The sequence below is a fragment of the Pteropus alecto genome, unplaced genomic scaffold (assembly GCF_000325575.1).
Source record: "Pteropus alecto unplaced genomic scaffold, ASM32557v1 scaffold25, whole genome shotgun sequence".
NCBI lineage: Eukaryota > Metazoa > Chordata > Mammalia > Chiroptera > Pteropodidae > Pteropus > Pteropus alecto.
In genome coordinates, this window is record NW_006441955.1 from 15,092,457 (window position 1) to 15,109,695 (window position 17,239).

General features: G+C 38.4%; 1 protein-coding gene and 2 pseudogenes across 2 annotated transcripts in view; 2 read left to right on the top strand and 1 right to left on the bottom strand.

Moving 5' to 3' along the window:
• The window catches only part of DNAJC6 (DnaJ heat shock protein family (Hsp40) member C6), a 126,102-nt gene that overhangs the window by 88,748 nt on the left and 20,115 nt on the right, over positions 1 to 17,239 (top strand). For both annotated transcript variants that reach the window (XM_015595278.2, XM_015595279.2), the window contains exons 5-11: positions 7,986 to 8,108; positions 12,181 to 12,314; positions 12,857 to 13,051; positions 13,936 to 14,053; positions 15,429 to 15,508; positions 16,320 to 16,513; positions 16,622 to 16,702. In XM_015595278.2, the coding sequence (XP_015450764.1) occupies positions 7,986 to 8,108; positions 12,181 to 12,314; positions 12,857 to 13,051; positions 13,936 to 14,053; positions 15,429 to 15,508; positions 16,320 to 16,513; positions 16,622 to 16,702 (925 nt within the window). The remainder of the gene's footprint in view (positions 1 to 7,985; positions 8,109 to 12,180; positions 12,315 to 12,856; positions 13,052 to 13,935; positions 14,054 to 15,428; positions 15,509 to 16,319; positions 16,514 to 16,621; positions 16,703 to 17,239) is intronic.
• On the bottom strand, positions 4,457 to 4,833 carry LOC102896045 (annotated as a pseudogene).
• Positions 7,620 to 7,751, top strand: LOC112486062 (annotated as a pseudogene).

Consider the following 17,239-nt stretch of genomic DNA (forward strand, 5'->3'; position numbering starts at 1 on the left):
TCCAGGGGACCCTGGGGACCACTCTCTGAGAATTGATAAAACTGTTCTGAAGTGTTTTGGTCTAAATTGGCATTCCATAATGCAGCTCCTTAAAATTTTCTATGATTAACTGCCCCTCCAACTCTTGTTCCATCTATTACCTAATTCAGGACAAGTGAATTAATGTCAAACAAAAATGTGGGTAGATATTCTATTTCTAACTCAGATGCAAATCTTTTGAATTGATTTTTTCTTTTCTTGTTTGAAGATCAGTGCCATCATTTTTATAACTGAAGGACTGTGGAATATCCTGCATAATATTTCATAGAAATTTTGTTTGATCTTGGAAGATCTGTGATAGTCTGGAACATTTTTACACTGGAAGTAAAGATATAATATCATTATGGAAGCATTCATTACATATGAAGATATCTCTTTGGGTAGTATTTATAAAAGCAGTCAGTATAAAGATATTTAAAGAAAGATATCTATTGGTGTAACTACATATCTTGTGACCAGTCTTAACAATCTACCAAGGGAACCAGGAATTACACATTGAATTACATCTGCCGCAGGCTGCTCTCACTTGCCCTAGAAGGGCAGGAAGCATGTTTATTTTATTTGCTACCTAGAATAGTGCCTGGCATGACTAAAATGTTTCTCAGAAGAATGAACATGTCAAGAATTGTTAAACACATAGATATAAAATAAATATTTAGTTCTTGTTCTCAAGGCACTTAAGCCTAGTTGGAGAGAGAATCCAGGACATCCTAAATAATATAACCTGGGACAAATGCAAATAATATGTACAATACTTACTGAGGGAGTTTAATGAAGGGAGACAGCAGTGAGAGCTGGGCCTTGAAGTATGAAGTAAGTCTTGAGTAGGGGAAAGGTATGGGTTATTTTTTTCCCCGTGCAAATTGTAGAATATGTCTTATGAGATTCTTCATGATCTGGCCTCTGCCTGCTTCCCCAGCTTCATCTCTCACTGTTCTCTGCTGTCCCCAAACCCTAAGTTTGTACAAGGTGAGACACTGTCTTTTTGTATGAGCTGCTCCCTCTCCCTAAAAAGCCAGGCACTGCCACCCCGCAGCCACTTCTTCGTCAGTCTAACTTCGCTAAGGGGAGGATTTCCACATACTGCAAGGTTTTCCCAATTCATTCCCCTGAAGATACAGGATTACACAATGTCCTTAGCCCTTTCCAGATAGTTCCAGAACACAGCAGAATGAAACTAGACCTTCTGACCTAGCTCCTGCAACCCTTGGTTGCATATCAGGTAGATAGTCCAAAAACTCTAGTATGTCCATTTTAGCTCTGTTTTTGATGTGGCTTGTTTTCAGGCTCCTACACCATTACATTCTCTCCCCATTACTAACATCATGAATTGATTTGAATCTCATTACATTAGAACAGTTCTCCTGCTTCTCATCCTGCAGTTCATGAAGACTAGAACAATTCTTCCTCCTTTTAGGTCAGTAGAGTGCTAGGTCTGCAATTAAGTCTTATTTTAATAAGTGTATATGACAGTCTTTCATAAATACCAGTGCTGGAAAAGACCAAATAGGAGACTGGTTTTATTTATAGACTCACAGGCATGCAGCTCTGTCTATATCTCCATGCCTTAAAACCTAAACTCAATCATCTTACATTTTTATTATGTGATGTATATTTGGGGATACAGGTGGTAGTGGCAAAGATAGGCTTCCTGTTTCCAGGAAGATTTTATTTGCTGATGGCATCATTCTGTATTTTGATTTGCTTTTATATTTATCATAGGTTGATAGGGATAATATGCAATAATCAAAAAAGTAGTTTTCTTAGTATTTGTATACATAACAGAAAGTTAAAATAGGAGTCTGCATTTTAGTCTGTTTTAACAGAAGATTTATCTCAAAACAGCACATGGCAGATAGTCCTACATTCAGAATAAAGTGCTAGAATACCTGTTCAGAACTGCAGAGGAGGTACTGAATGTTAGTTTTTGTATTCTTCTTAGCCAGTATCCACCTTGAGGAAATAAAAAGTACTGATGTTGATGAAAAAGTCCTAGAGAATAATGAGGTGCTTCATCTAAACCAGATGTTCTTAATCCGTGTTAAAAAGACCTGAGTCTACTCTATTTAGATCCATGGTTGGGCTTCAGAGAGTTTAACCATCGGTTTCCACTCTTTTGTTTATTTTTTTATTTTTATTTTTTTGTTGTTTTATTATTGTGGTAAAATATACATAACATAAATGTATCGTTTTAGCCATCTGTAAGTGTACAATTCTGTGGCACTAAATACACTCACAAGTGTTGTATAGTTATCACCACTATCTATACTCAAATCTTTTTTTCATCATCTCTCAAATAAACACTGTATCCATCCACTCCATGAGTGTGTGTAAGTGTGTGTACACTGGTTCAGTTTCTGCACAGGTTTCTAGTTGTGTCCCAGAATATCAGGAGCCACTGCCTTACACAGTTCTTTGTGTTGCTACTGGCAATAAGTGAATGAATGGCCATCAAGTCTAGTTTGGCTCTAGAGTTCTTACATTCTGATTAATGCTATTCCAATGCTGCCTTTGAACGTTCTTCTCCCTCTGCCCAACCTGGAAAGAAGATGTGCTGACGGAGCCCGTTAGTAGCATAGAAAAAATAAACCCAATTGTTTCTTTTATACTCTTTCTTCATTTTGACTCTTTCCAAACCACATGATCTTGGAGAATTTCTTCCCCTCTGGGAACAACTTGATTCTTGGAAAATATATTATTAACTCGGGGTCATGATTGTTTGAAGGTCAACCTTTATTCTCCCTTTTCCCTCCAGAGTTTGCCAAAACTCCCTTTGTTTCTGCTTTGGTTTGCTGCTTGGCGAAGGGGGTTGGCCATAGAGAAGTGACCTTGAAGCTTATGCTTCATCTTTCCCTCTGTCACCATGCATCACTGTAAGGACAGAAAATAATTGGGTAGAAAATAAAGTCCTTGCCTGAAAACCAGAGAGCCAGAGATCCCCACATTCTAGATCTGCAGGCTTCAGTGAATTGAATGTCGTAATCTTGGTAAAATATAGCCATCACATATAGCCCGACAAATGTACAATGGAATCGTAGTAAATCATCATCAGACAGCATGGTATAATAGAAAGTACACAAGCTTTATTATTTTTTTAATTGAGGTAAAATTTATATAATAGACACAAATTTTAAACTTTAAAAATTACCCTAGGTTCATGCCTCAGCTGTTTCTCTTCCTGGATAAGTTACTTAATCTCGTCCAAGGCTCAGTCTTTTCCTCTATAAAATGGGAATGACAATAAGAATATCTATCTCACAAATGCATGGAACGTTTTTCTGTAGGTTTACATAAAGAATAAATTTGATATCAGTGTCTGGCCTAGAGTAAGCATTCACTAAGTGGTAGCCATGGTTAACATTGGTAATAATAAAATGCTACAAGAAATAATTGACTGAAATACCTTTGTCCTCTGAAAATTGTTTCAGATTCTGAAAACACTGGATATGGCTCTTCAGTCTGATTTTCCATAGCACCTTTTGCTCGTATGCTCAGCAACAGGGATGCTTATGTGGTCTTATTTCATGCCTGGGGCGACAGGAGAAAAATTGAATGGCATCCAGCCCATGTGCTATTTTGGCCTCTTTTCCCCCTGGGTGGTATCATGGCAGCCATGTAATCCATCTGGCATTCTCTGATGCTCTGCAGCTCCAGGAGGTGTTCAAAGGGATGGAAATGGCACAGTGAAGTGTCATGTGCCCAAAGACTGTGCTTACTGCAGGAAGCTGTGAATCCTAGAGAGCTAAAGAAAAAAATTTGCATTCCTTTTGAAAATGTTTTGGGTTCGTTTATGCCTTAATGCTTTTTTCTCCTTTAAACAGAGCACATGCTTTTATTTAAAAAAAAATTTTTTTTAAATAAGAAGTTTATTTAAACAACAATATACTTGAAGGGAAAACTATCTGGAATTAATTTCTTTTAAAATAATTTATCCTTACTTAAAGACAGATTGCCCTACATGTAAGAGCTACATACAAAAATGTCCTTGGTTTTACTATAAAGAAAAATATTAAAATTCTCCAATTGAACAAGGTATGCAAGGATTTCCATGTTGTCCTTTTTTTGTTAAATAGTGAGAGCAAAACGACTTACTGGAATATAAAGATAGGAGCAGAATGAGCATGCCACTACTGGAGAGAGGGGCTATTTTCACAGAACCAGTATTTTTTTCTATCCCATCCCTATTTGATGTCAATCAAAACATACCATTGACTATTTAGTTAAAAAAATGCAAATGCTTGTGCACATACATCAGTTACTTTATGTACAATAAAGGGATGGAGAAGAGAAAAGTAAAAGAATAGAGAAAACTAAAGTAGTGTCAGGATGTGTTGGAACCAAGCTGTGGATTTCTAAGTGAGAATGTCTTCTTGATCAAGAGGAGCAGAGTTCTGGAGTAAAGTAGCAGGTTCTCTGTTTAGTGGACACCTCCTGTCTGCTGCTAAAACACATCAATTGTACCTTCATCCTCCATTTCCAACCGTGCAGGTGTGTCTGTTTCATTGAATGGCTGCCCATCCAATGGGAATCTGATCTGCCTCATTGACAAACCCAGTCATTCGCAATAGGCTTTTATTGGTTTACTAAGTGGTGTATGCCTCTTCATCTTAAACTGCACCACAGAACCATCCTGCCCCGCCACCCTCAGTCGTTCTCAGTCTCGACTCTTTCTTTGGGCTTTTCATTAGACAGGGAGAATGCCAGAGTCTCCTCAGCTGCCTCACAGAAGTGGTACCAGGTCTGCACTGAATGAGCACACAGGCAACACCAGGAACAGCAGAAGCCAGAGCACATGCTTTTAAAAAATTGTAATTGTATGTTTGCTTAATGGTGTATAATTATATATATCAAGTAAATATGTAATTATGGAGCACTTTAAATTAATATTATTTACTTGATTGATTTAATGATTCTGGAGCTATTAGCCTATTGTGCTAAGAACAATTTAGCCAATTTTTAGCTGAGACTCATTACAGATATTGACATATAGTGTTCGTATGGGTGACATACGGTTTCTAAAACATTTAAGAATATTTCTCAGAAAAACAAATTTCCCACACTTTTACATGGTTGTGATCTAAAAAACAACAAAATCGATTCACCTATTCCTTCCTCAAGATATTGCACATGTAGACAAATTTAATTACAAGAAGAGATTGTCAAGTGAGATTCATTCTTTCACTCATTCATTCACTCAGCAAATACCTACTGAGCACCTGCCATTCAACTAGTACTTGCACACTGTATTTGGATTATAAAAATGAATAAGTTATGGTCTCGCTTAGTGTCTAGAATGGAAACAGACATAAAGAGTTAATTTCAGTACAGCTTGACAATCAGCTGGCACTTACTGTATTTACATTGTGTTACATAATTCGCACAACAATCTCGTAAAGCCCATTTACACTTTAGAATTGAGGCTTGGACAGGTTAGTAACTTGCCTAAGGATAATTAGGTAATAAGTGGTAGAGCCAAGGTGAAAACCCAGACTGTGGGCTTACCTATGTTGCTCTAGGTGAATGGACAAGAGATAGGTACAAAGATGACTAAGTTGACTAAATAATTCTGTTTGTGGGTGTTAGAGAAACTGTCAGAGACAAGAGAACACTTGAACTTGGGTTTTGAAGGATGAATAGGGATTTACCAGAGAAGAGAAGTCATTGCAGACAGGAAACAGCTTGTACAAATGTACATTTTGCAATTTCTCTGATGGCAAAATTTATCTTCCCAATTATCATCCTTATTATTATTTTAAAAAATCAGTATATCATCTCCATTCCTTGAGAATACATCAGTGGGGAATCTATCTGGGAATAAAAGGGACAGAAACAGCCCTGAATTGTGTCAGGTAAAAGGGACAACCTGTTAGGAAGTTTATATCAACAGAGGCCCAATACTGGGTCACCCTGGATTGTTTTGTAGCTATGTCAAGCAATTCAACTGTTGTTTAATAAACCACATCTATCATTCCCAAAGTATAGGAAAGTGGGTAACCTGGTAGGTTCCCTGCCAGTACTCCACAATCGTCTTGTAGAAAAAAAAAATTGTTACAAATTAACCAAAAAGAATGCCCATTTTTGGCAGCCCCAGAGAGAGAAACGCTACTTTTGCTTTCAGATGTCAGTTCTACCGAGACCACACGTAATTTCCCATTTATATTTTGATTGTTTATTATCTGGTTACCAGAAAAGGGCAGACCAAACAGATTGCTTCTACCCCACTTTCCCCATTGTTAAATATTAAGAATTTGAGACATTTGGGTTTTCTTAGACCAGTGGTGTTGGTGATGCAGAACACTTTCTGATGACACCATGCACATAAAACCTATTCTTTCTCCAGAGTTTTCTACCTCAGCAGATGGCATCTGCTTCCGTTTTTTTAAATCTAGCCATTCAAGCTGGAGGCCTGGAGTCATCCTTGACTCTTTGTCCCCCTTCTCTTTCTTAAGTACACCCCTCAACGCTCATACACTGCCATCATGTGATCAATCGACCATCTAATCTTGTGTTAGGTGTTCCACTTCCTCTCTATTTCTTGAGTCTCTCAAATCTTTTTGTACCCACTGCTTCTCATCTCAGTCACCACCATCCCTTGCATAGACTCCTCAGCAGCCTCATGACTGGTCTCCCTGACTACTCTCATGTCATCTACATCCATTCTCCATACTGGATCTTGAGATATCTTTAGAAAATGCAGATCTGAGAGCCACTTTTTTCTAAAAATACTTCTTTCAGCTTCTAACAAGGCCCTGTATGATCTGACCCTTTAGTTTATACTCTCACCATATGGGGTTTCATTCCTTTTTTTCCCAAACATTTGGCTCTTATCAGACCACAGGGTTTTGCATTGGCAGTTACCTGGTAAAATAATAATAGCTAACATTTATTGATCACTTTGCATATGTCAGATATTCAGCTAAGCCCTTGAAATAGATTCTCATGTAGTATCCACAGCCCTGTCAGGTAGGTAGGTAGGTAGGTAGGTATCATTGAACACATTTTATGAAGAAAGGCTTAAAGAGATCCCAAAGTTAGCCCAAATTTAAGATTCTCTTTATTGTTTATTCATTAGTGAATATCTAAATTGAGGCTCATGCATAGTATTTTGAGAGAAATGACAATCTCAACCAGTGTCCTGTTGTAGCACAATGATTTATATTCAGAAGACCAAGTTGCAGTGCTGGTACTGACCAGCAGTGTGATTTTAGACAAGACAACCTCTGAGAGTCAGTTTTCTCATCTGGAAAATGGGGACCGTATTAATACCTGTCCTACGTGATTGTTGTACAGATCAGAGCCAAGCAGAATTTTTGGAACACAGTCGATGCTATATAATATGTTAAATGAATATGTGTATTAGCTGAATGAAAATGCTGAAGGTTGGCCCCACGAAGTTGGGGGCCCCGTTGTTAAAAGAGAAATAAGAGCCCTGAACAAGGTTTGGCTCACTCTGCAGCACTCTTCGTGTTATCATGAGTGTTGGGATAAAATTAGGAATAGTTCAGGATTTGTAAGATAAACCTGTAATTAAACCTCTAGCAGTCAGATCAAAGCATTTTATTAATAGAAATTAAATTTGGAGCTTTGCGCAGTGATAGTATTATAGCCAATGAGATTTGTCTAAGGCGCAATTATTGCTAATTGAAAAAAATTTTGTGTAATCTCACAGCATAAAATAATCCAAATATGTAGTTTAAGTAGTCTAGTCGACTTTAAAATGTGTTTCAAAATGTGTTTTTGTACCTTTACTGAAACAGAATTTTTTAATTAAAAAAATTACTGGACTTAACAACTCTTCTTTCTGTGTTTAAACTCTGTTCGTGACTCTTCTTGGCTATATTAAAAGAGAATAGAGTATCACTTCCAGAAGAAGTTGTTTGGTGTGATACTGTTTATGGAGAGGAAGTTGCAAGGGGAATTCATTTCCTTTTACTGTGTTCCCTTAGGTCTCAGAATGCAGTTGGCCCATTAGGCAGGCCCCCAGTCTGCACAACCTCTTCGCTGTGTGTCGGAATATGTACAACTGGCTCCTACAGAATCCTAAAAACGTCTGTGTTGTCCACTGCTTGGTGAGTGATTTCCGTTGTTGTCGTTGTCTGTGGTGGTTGACTACGGCTGGCTCTGCGCAGACCGATAAACTGGTAACATTTAACTTGAACTTATAATTTATCGAGCTCCTACTTAGTTTAGAAATTAGGTGATCTGAGGGATGACCTTATTACTCTTGCCTTAAAATTTGAGTACTAGTGGGAGAGGCAGATATGTACACAACCTACATCATACAGGGCCTCTAGAATGTGCTAAGTATTATAACAGAGGTAGAAACAAGAGCTGTGGGTGCAGAGGTAAAAATGCCGTTGAGTTTTTTGTATGAATAATGTTGATATAAACATATTGGAATATTTATTTTTTCAAAATAATTTTTTGTTTGTTAATTACAGTTAACATACAATGTTATATTAGTTTCAGGTGTACAACATAGTGCTTAGACATTTATATAACTAAATGATCACCTCAATAGGTCTAGCACTCATCTGATACCATACATACTACAATATTATTGACTATATTCCCTATGCTTTCCTTACTTTCTGTGTTTGAATTAAAGTGAAATTAAAAGACACCTGTGCCCTTATAAAGTAGTCACATAGATTGACTGTATTTTACTGAAATTCCCAATGGGACTGATGACTTTTCTGACCACTGACTTCATAGAGTTCCTTTTCCTAGCCCTTCCTCAGGAGGCTTCTTACCTATTGTTTAAAACTCAATGTTCTTTTGAGCATTTTCATGAAATGGACATTCCCGTTGTATACGTAAATGCCTCTGTGGCATTCAATGCACTGCATTGTCATACTGGTGATCTGCCTGTTTCTACTAAACTGTGAGAACTATGTCTTCTTCACCTTTGCACTCTAGCTATGAAAAATTTTAATAAGTGATTGACAACATAAACAAATGAACACACAAATGGAATCTGAACATAAACACTCGAAATAGTCATTGCTTCTATAAACTTCAAGGTACATATTCTTTTTACTGTGCTCGCACTTGCTGATTTTCCCCCTTCTTGAGAGCCAGTTGGCTAAGAGAGAAGAAAGCCGAAGAACATTTTTTCTTTCCACTGCACATCCCAAACTCTTGGCAACAAAGGAAAAATACTTGGTGTTCATAGGAGTTTAACATTAAAGGCCCAAGGATTTTCCTTTTGAAGGCATAGCAGACTGTAAAACAAGATAGATTACTTTTAGGCACCAAGCAGTCTTTAGGTACCTCAGTGATTTCTTTTCACTCAAGACTTTCTAAAATTTCAGAGGGCCTAGGTCTGTTGGCTTTGTAAGGGAAGATTGCTCAAGACAGACCAGAGGCTTTCAGTTGATACAGTCTTAAAGAATAAAATCTCAATGAAGAAGAAAATAGAAGAGGCGGACAAATGATGATGACTCTTTAGGTTGCTTTCGAGACTCACTGAAAAAGGACATGCGTGACTTGGTAGTATGCAGCAAGTCTTCGGGCAATAGAATTGAAGCTGGAGGTGGGAGCTTTTATTTTTATTCTATCTATACTTCTATTTTATTAAAAATAATAAGCATATACTTGACTTTTAATAAAGATAATAATTGTTTAAAAGACCTGCATGGCAGATAAAAGAAGGAGACACATATCCAAGTGCCATGGATCTGTTAAAAGAGTGTCAAGAAGGCTAAATTCTAAAAGGAATTAAGAATGAGAAAAATGTCTTAAAAAAAACCCCCACACACCTGTCCTTGGAATAAGGACAACAACAGATGCTTGAGGCTCATGGTTTAATCTTAACTCCTTTATTCTGCTTCTTTATGGGGAGGGGGATGGAACAAATGTCAAGCTAGAAAGGGAGTAACAATGATAATTAAGACAAAGCTGATAGATAGTGACATAGTAAAAGAGCCTCCTCACAGTATTAATAATCTACCCTCTAAACTTAAATTATGTGACAGAATGCTGAAAGCATTAGGATAAGCAATTATGTATTTTTTATGTAGAAACTGGAAGAAGAGGGGCCAGGCAAGTAAAGAGAGATTGTATCCAAAAACCAGAGGGAGTTGATCCTGGAAAGCTACAGGCTGGTAAACCTGATGGCAATTCTGGTGAAATTCTCATGTAAATTTTTACACAGAGGATTTTCAACTGTTAGAGAAAAAAAACCCAAATTGGTTCATTATGAACACACGTATCAAATCAACTGAACTTTATGCAACAAGACTAATAGATTAATAGAAATAGTTTATTGGATTTCTGTAAGATATTTCTCAGTTTTTGTAATCAAGATAGAGAAACTTAGGTTAGGTTGTTATACATTTAGTCAAATTGTACCTGAATATCTGCTTCCAAAGGTAGGTGATAATCAGCAGCCTCCCAAGGTTGCATTTAGTGCCGTTTAATTAACAACTTTGATAAAGATGTAGAGATCAAGCTTATCCATTTTCTCCGATTGGGAGGGTCACATAATGAATCTGGACTTAAACTAACAATGTGAAATTAAACACAGGATAAATGTACGATCTTGAATGCTGGTTCTAAAAGAGTAAATGTATTTGTCTATCAATTTAACACATCTGAAAAAGAACTAAGGGTTTTAGTGGATAGAAAGTTCAATCAGAGCTTATGGTGTGACTTAGCCTGCACTTAAACCAGCTTGGCCTAGGGTTATTTTAATAAAAGCATAGTGTCCAAATTAAGTAAGATGATATTTCCTCTCTAGTTTGGGCAGAACGCATCACATTTTGCATTTCACATCTGGACAGCACATTTAAGGTTGTTGTTTTAAAACTGGACTCTTATTCAGAAGGAGTATACCAAACGATGTCTCTTAAAGTGGGAAATCAAATGAGGAAGAATTGAAGGGATTATGTATTAGTCAGGGTTCTTCCAAGAAGCGGAACCAATAGGACATGTAAAGAGTGATATAGAAGAGGAGATTTATTATAGGAATTGGCTCATGTGTTTACGGAGGCTGAGAAGTCCCATAATCTGCCCTCCACAAGCCTGAGAACCAAGAAAGCCATTGATATAATTTAGTCTGTGTAAGTCAAGTGTAAGTCAGGGTGTCAGAAGGCCCTCAAACCAAGAGTTTCTATGTCTGAGGGAAGGGAAAGATAGAGGTCCCAGCTCAAGAAGAGAGGATTTGCCCTTCTTCACCTTTTTGTTCTATTTGGGCCTTCAGCAGATTGGATGGTTGCCTTCCCCACCCTCCTTTAGATGGGTGGATCTCTTTTCACAGTCTACTGATTCAAATGCTAATCTCTTCCAGAAACACCCTCACAGATACACCCAGACACTGTGTTTTATCAGCTATCTGAGTTTCCCATAGCCTAATCAAGTTGACACATAAAATTAACCATCATGGATTGGGCGTGTATTTAACCTGGAAAATAAAAATGTTGATTGAAAGGGAGGATATTCAAATCTATGTGAGGGGGAAAGGAGTAAGTTTACTCTTGGTCTTCACAGAAGGAAGAATGAGGACCATTGAGTGGCATAGACTTCAACTCAACATAGTCAGGATAAGAAAGAACTTTGTAAACTGGACTGGGCTACTTCAAGTAGTAGTAGGCTCCCTGTAACTTGAAGTGTTCTAGAAGAGGTTGAGTCACCATCTATCAGGCATGTTATTGCATGTATTCCTCCAGCGAATGAGGTTGAATCAGGTGAAGCTTCTTTTATATGATTTTATGGGAACATATTTTGTGTGAAACACATACATAGCATATTCCAAAAAGCGCTATTTACCTAACCTTTGAACTCTACCTCCAGCCTGAAATCAAGGGACCTCAACTGTTAGTTCTGATGCCACAAGTCCAAAATTACTTTGCAGATTAGATTATTGTTTTGGTAAATATTTGCAAATCAAATTTATATTGCTGGGTTTCTTAGGTTAGTAGAGAGTCAACTTTATCCTAAGAATAAGTCTTTCCTTTCTGCTTTGTGATTTAAACAGCTGGATCAGATTTGGTTTTCAAGTAAACAATTTTGAACTGAAGGCATGTCCGGTCATGAAGATTTCTCTCCTCTCTCCCTCCCCACTAAGAAGTACAGCCATTCTTAGTGGTCAGTGGCTAACTGGTCCATGTTTATGACAAGTTTGTGCGTTTTCTTTGGCAGGATGGACGGGCAGCATCGTCAATTCTGGTTGGTGCTATGTTCATTTTCTGTAATCTCTACTCTACTCCTGGCCCAGCTGTTCGATTGTTATATGCGAAGCGACCAGGAATCGGACTTTCGCCATCCCACAGGAGGTAAAGTAAGCTAGATGCAGAGTAGGCGCAGATGTGATCTAATTGATATTATGTACTTAACAAACAGAAAAAAAACCCTTTTAGATAATTGACTTATCTTCTATTTAGTCAGTTTCCTCCTTTCTCTTATTTAAATTGCATCTCCTTAACTTTTTTTGAATTAAAAGTGCTTCTGACAATAAAATTCTAAAATTTTTACAGTGCCAGTGGTTAACTGATAAATTTAATCTGCTTGGTCAAATAGGAATAGGTGTTTGAATATTGACCTAGTATAAAGCTCCTATAAGCTTTTTCTTTTAATAAATACCCCTTTATCAGTTCTTTGAGGGAAGTATAGCAGTGTCACTAGATAAAAGCATTCCAGAATTATTGGCTGCATGCTCTTTTGCTAGTTCACGTTTACGAAATTAACACGGTAAATTTTTATTGTATTTTTATTTTATTTTATTAATAATTTACAAAAACAAGCCTCATAGCAAAGATCGATTGCTTCTTTCTTTGGGCGTGGTGGGCACCCACAGAATGATAATCTTCTGTTTTAGATACCTGGGCTACATGTGCGACCTCCTAGCAGACAAACCTTACCACCCTCACTTCAAGCCTCTTACAATTAAATCAATCACTGTCAGTCCAGTCCCTTTTTTTAACAAGCAGAGAAATGGATGTCGCCCTTACTGTGATGTACTGATTGGAGAAACCAAAATATATACGACCTGTGCAGATTTTGAACGAATGAAGTAAGTCATGACACTTTTCTTCACTTCTTCTGTGAACTCTTCAGTTCTTCTGTAAGTCAGATCATAGTCATCCTGTGAGGACTACATCATTGCGAAATGACTGATGTTAAAAAACAAACAAACAAACAACTAACATAGGTGGTAATCATAGAAAAGCATAATGAAATCAAAGGATGCCATAGACCTCTTTCAAATGGTGATGCACGCTAAGGGACTAACATGAGCTATAATAAGGGTTAAGATAGTGGTGTGGGACAGCGGACTTGGACATTTAAGAAAGGGATAGCCTTGGTGACATTTGATGAGGATGATGGAAGAGTCGGGGATGAATGAGGTTTGTAGGTGAGCAACTAGGTAGATGGTGATGTAATTAAAGAAGTTATAGAATCTATAAGATAGAGGTGCCAGTGGGAGGTGGTAGGGGGTGTGCAGAGAAGGGACTGGATGGTAACATGAAATGAGATTAGTTTAGAATAGATTGAATTTGAGGATTAGTATCCAAGACCCTCACAGAGCTCTTCCTTGCTCTTTCTATATTGATCTTGGTTGGACTTTTTGTTCCCTCTGTCTCTCCTTTTACTATTAATTTAAAATTAGGGAAAGGCAGGTACATCAGGGCATATTTGAAGAAAAAGAGATCTGCAAAGTAGAGACGGCAAGTTGATTTATCTGAAATTCCAGATGGGGTGGAGAGAGAGGGGCCCTGGCACCAGACCAATGCCATCTCATGGCAGAACCAGTTTGTACCCAGTTGGCTGTGCGCCTGACTTTGATCAAGATAGGAGATGGTTCCTGGGTCTGGGCCTGGGCAGACAGGTCCCTATATCTGTGCAATTGTACCAAATTGGACTCTCTTTCATGTATATTTTTGTCTCTGTTTAAAGAGAATACCGTGTACAAGATGGGAAAATATTCATTCCATTGAGCATCACTGTACAAGGAGATGTGGTTGTTTCTATGTATCACTTGAGGTCAACCATTGGGAGCCGGCTACAGGCCAAGGTATGGTTTCGGGAAGAATCATGGCATGAGCTTCTCTGAGCCTTCAACAGGAATATTTCAGAGATCTTTTCTCCACATTACTTGGGGCTCGAGGGACTCGTGGTTTTAGAATCAGAAGGAGCCTTGAAAGATTGCTTATGCTCATCTCCTTCATTTTCAGGGGAGGAAACTGAGACTCAGCAAGGTTGTGACTTGCCCAGATGACTTTGCCAGAAGGTGGCAGCCCTAGAACTTTTAGCAAACCTTGCTCTTTAGAAGCTTGTGCATTTTTTTTTTTTTTTTTTTTTATAATGTCCCATTTGGATCAGTGTGAAGGGGGAATGTTTCTACTAAGGGCGTGGGATTAAGTAATTATATTTTTCCAATGCTTTTACTGCAATAAAATCAACATAACATAAAATTCACCCTTTTAAAATGTACAGTACATTTGTTTTTAGTATTTCAAAAGGTTGTGCAACCATCAGCACTCTCTAATTTCAGAACATTTTCATCACCCCCAAAAGAAACCCTGTACCCATTAGCAGTCACTGCCTATTCCCCCTCCACAAGCGCTAATCTCTTTTCTGCCTCTATGGATTTACCTATTTTTGACATTTCATACAAATAGAATCATACAACATATGGTCTTTTGTGACTGGCTTTTTTTCACTTACATAATGCCTTTGTTTATCTATGTTATAACATGTAATAGCACTTCATTCCTTTGGCCAAATAACATTCTATTGTATGACTATGCCACCTTTTACTAATTCCTTCATCAATTGATAGACATTTGGGTTATTGCCACTTTTTAGATATTACAAATAATGCTACAAGTAATTGTATTTTAATTAATCAGATATTTGCTAAGCGCATGGTCTATGCCAGTTATTGCGTGTATGTTCAGTCTTGACAAGAATAGGACTATGCCCCTGCCTGTAAGGAGCTCATCCTAGTGTGGGAAATTCACACACGTATAAATGTTCCACTGCCATGTTAGAGGTAGCATCAGCTGCTACAGTAGGAGCAGTTTTTTTCAGCCAGTGGTGGCTCAGAAATGCTATAGAGAGGATATGACCTCTCATGGTGGGCCACGAAGGATGAGTTCATCAGGTTGGAGCAGGAGCATCCTGAATTGAAGGAATGGAATGAGTCAAGATATGTCAGTGTGCAAGAACATGGAACATTAGTAGATGAGAAAATGGCTTGCCCAGGCAGAGTTCATGAAGAAGAGAGGCCAGAGATGAAGCTGTTCCAAATGGAGAGGTCATTTAACATACAAAATAAGCAAAGATTCAAAAGTAGAAACAGTTGAAGGTGCATGGCTCCCGAAAACATAATCTTGATCCGATTCCCTTTTCCCTGATTGTAATATGCTTCTCTCATGTATTTTTAGGTGACCAATACTCAGATATTCCAGCTTCAGTTTCATACTGGATTTATACCACTGGAAACAACAGTTTTAAAGTTTACCAAGTGAGTGCTTCTTGAGCCAAAAACCCTTTTCAATCCAAGTAGTGCAAAATGCTGGGAGCCAATTGCTCAGTGCTATGCTGTAGCATCTCTGAATCCTGCTTGGCAACACAGAGAGGCTGGTGGCATTTTACAGCTTGCACTTGGATATGATTTGTCTTGAACAATGGTTAAAAGGATTTTAGATAGAAAGGCCTAAAATTCCATGTGAGGGATCAGGAGGGAACAAAGTATCAGTACTGTGATCCTTGGTATCTGTGTATCCTTTTGTGTTTTTCAACAGGGGTGGCAGTTTCATCAGTAGTATGATATGAGCAGTGACCCTTCAGAATGGATGCCAGGCCATAGCACCGAGGCAGGGTCCTAGGAAAGCCCTCTGCCCCAGGCATTAATCCTTAGTTACAATATTATGGTATGGTCTAGGGAACCCAGGAAGGTGGCTGAAGCTGTGATGAGAGATGGGAACTGCTGCGTCAGGCTAGGGATAGACATTTGAGAGCTCGAGGTGGCGGCTGTGGGCCTGTTTCACTATTTTAACAATGACTGGCAATGCTGGTGCACACTGGGAGAATGTGTCAGCCCTGCTTTGTAGAATGCTTTCACATCCAATAGTATGTAAATTCTTTGAGTAGGCATTATTCTCCTTTTTTCTCTGGACGAGGGAACTGAGGCTCAGACCAGTAAAGTAACTTAGCTGATTAATGACTGATTTTTCTCTAGAAATGAGCCTCAGAGTTAACCTAGGTTTCTGTGCTGAACATCGTACTGCTTCCATTGTTTTTCACTGACCTGATTCTTTTACATCCCTTTTTAGGCCTGAGTTGGATGCATGCGATGTACCAGAAAAATATCCTCAGCTATTTCAGGTGACTCTGGATGTAGAACTGCAGCCCCACGACAAAGTGATAGACTTAACCCCACCGTGGGAACATTACTGCACAAAAGATGTCAATCCCAGCATCCTCTTCTCTTCTCACCAGGAACATCAAGATACTCTGGTCTTAGGAGGTATGAGTCACCTGGTGGTTCTGTTTTCTGCTCAAAGCCTCTGTGTTATTTATCACGTTGACTTATTTCCTGTGTTTCATTAACACCTCATGGCCTTTTGTCTTGCAGGACAGGCTCCTATAGATATCCCTCCGGACAACCCCAGGCATTTTGGTCAAGGGGGCTTCTTTTCCTCTCTCTGTTGGCAAGGTACTTTTAAGCATTTCTTAAGTAACATGGTTAGATGATTAAGTTACACAGTTTTTCTATAAAGATGATTAGTTCTTGAAGCAGCCTAAAGTAAAGCAGCACTGAGAAGTCATGCAGCTTCCTCCTTATTTCACACTCTCTTTGCTCATCCCTTTTTAAAATCAGGCAGCTTTCCTACTTTCAAGTTCATACATGGGTCTTAGACTGATGCAAAAGGCTACTTTAAGTTGAATTCTCCCTTTTCTCTCTATGCAGTATGTTGGATCACATCTTTCCTAGATTTACAATAAGCGTGGCATTTTCTAGGATCTCCCTTTATGCTGCTGACTCACAAATTAACAAAGACACAATCTCCTGCCCTCAACTAACTAATCTAAAAGTATAAAATCTGGTATTTCCCTTAGAGGGCTCTAAACACTAGCAGGGCAGAGCTGAGCTCCCCCTGGTGCAGGGAAGGCAAACACTTACCTGTTGTCTCTGCTATTTGCTTTAACCACTATGGCAGAAATAAGACTCCATCACAGTATCTTTTTCTGC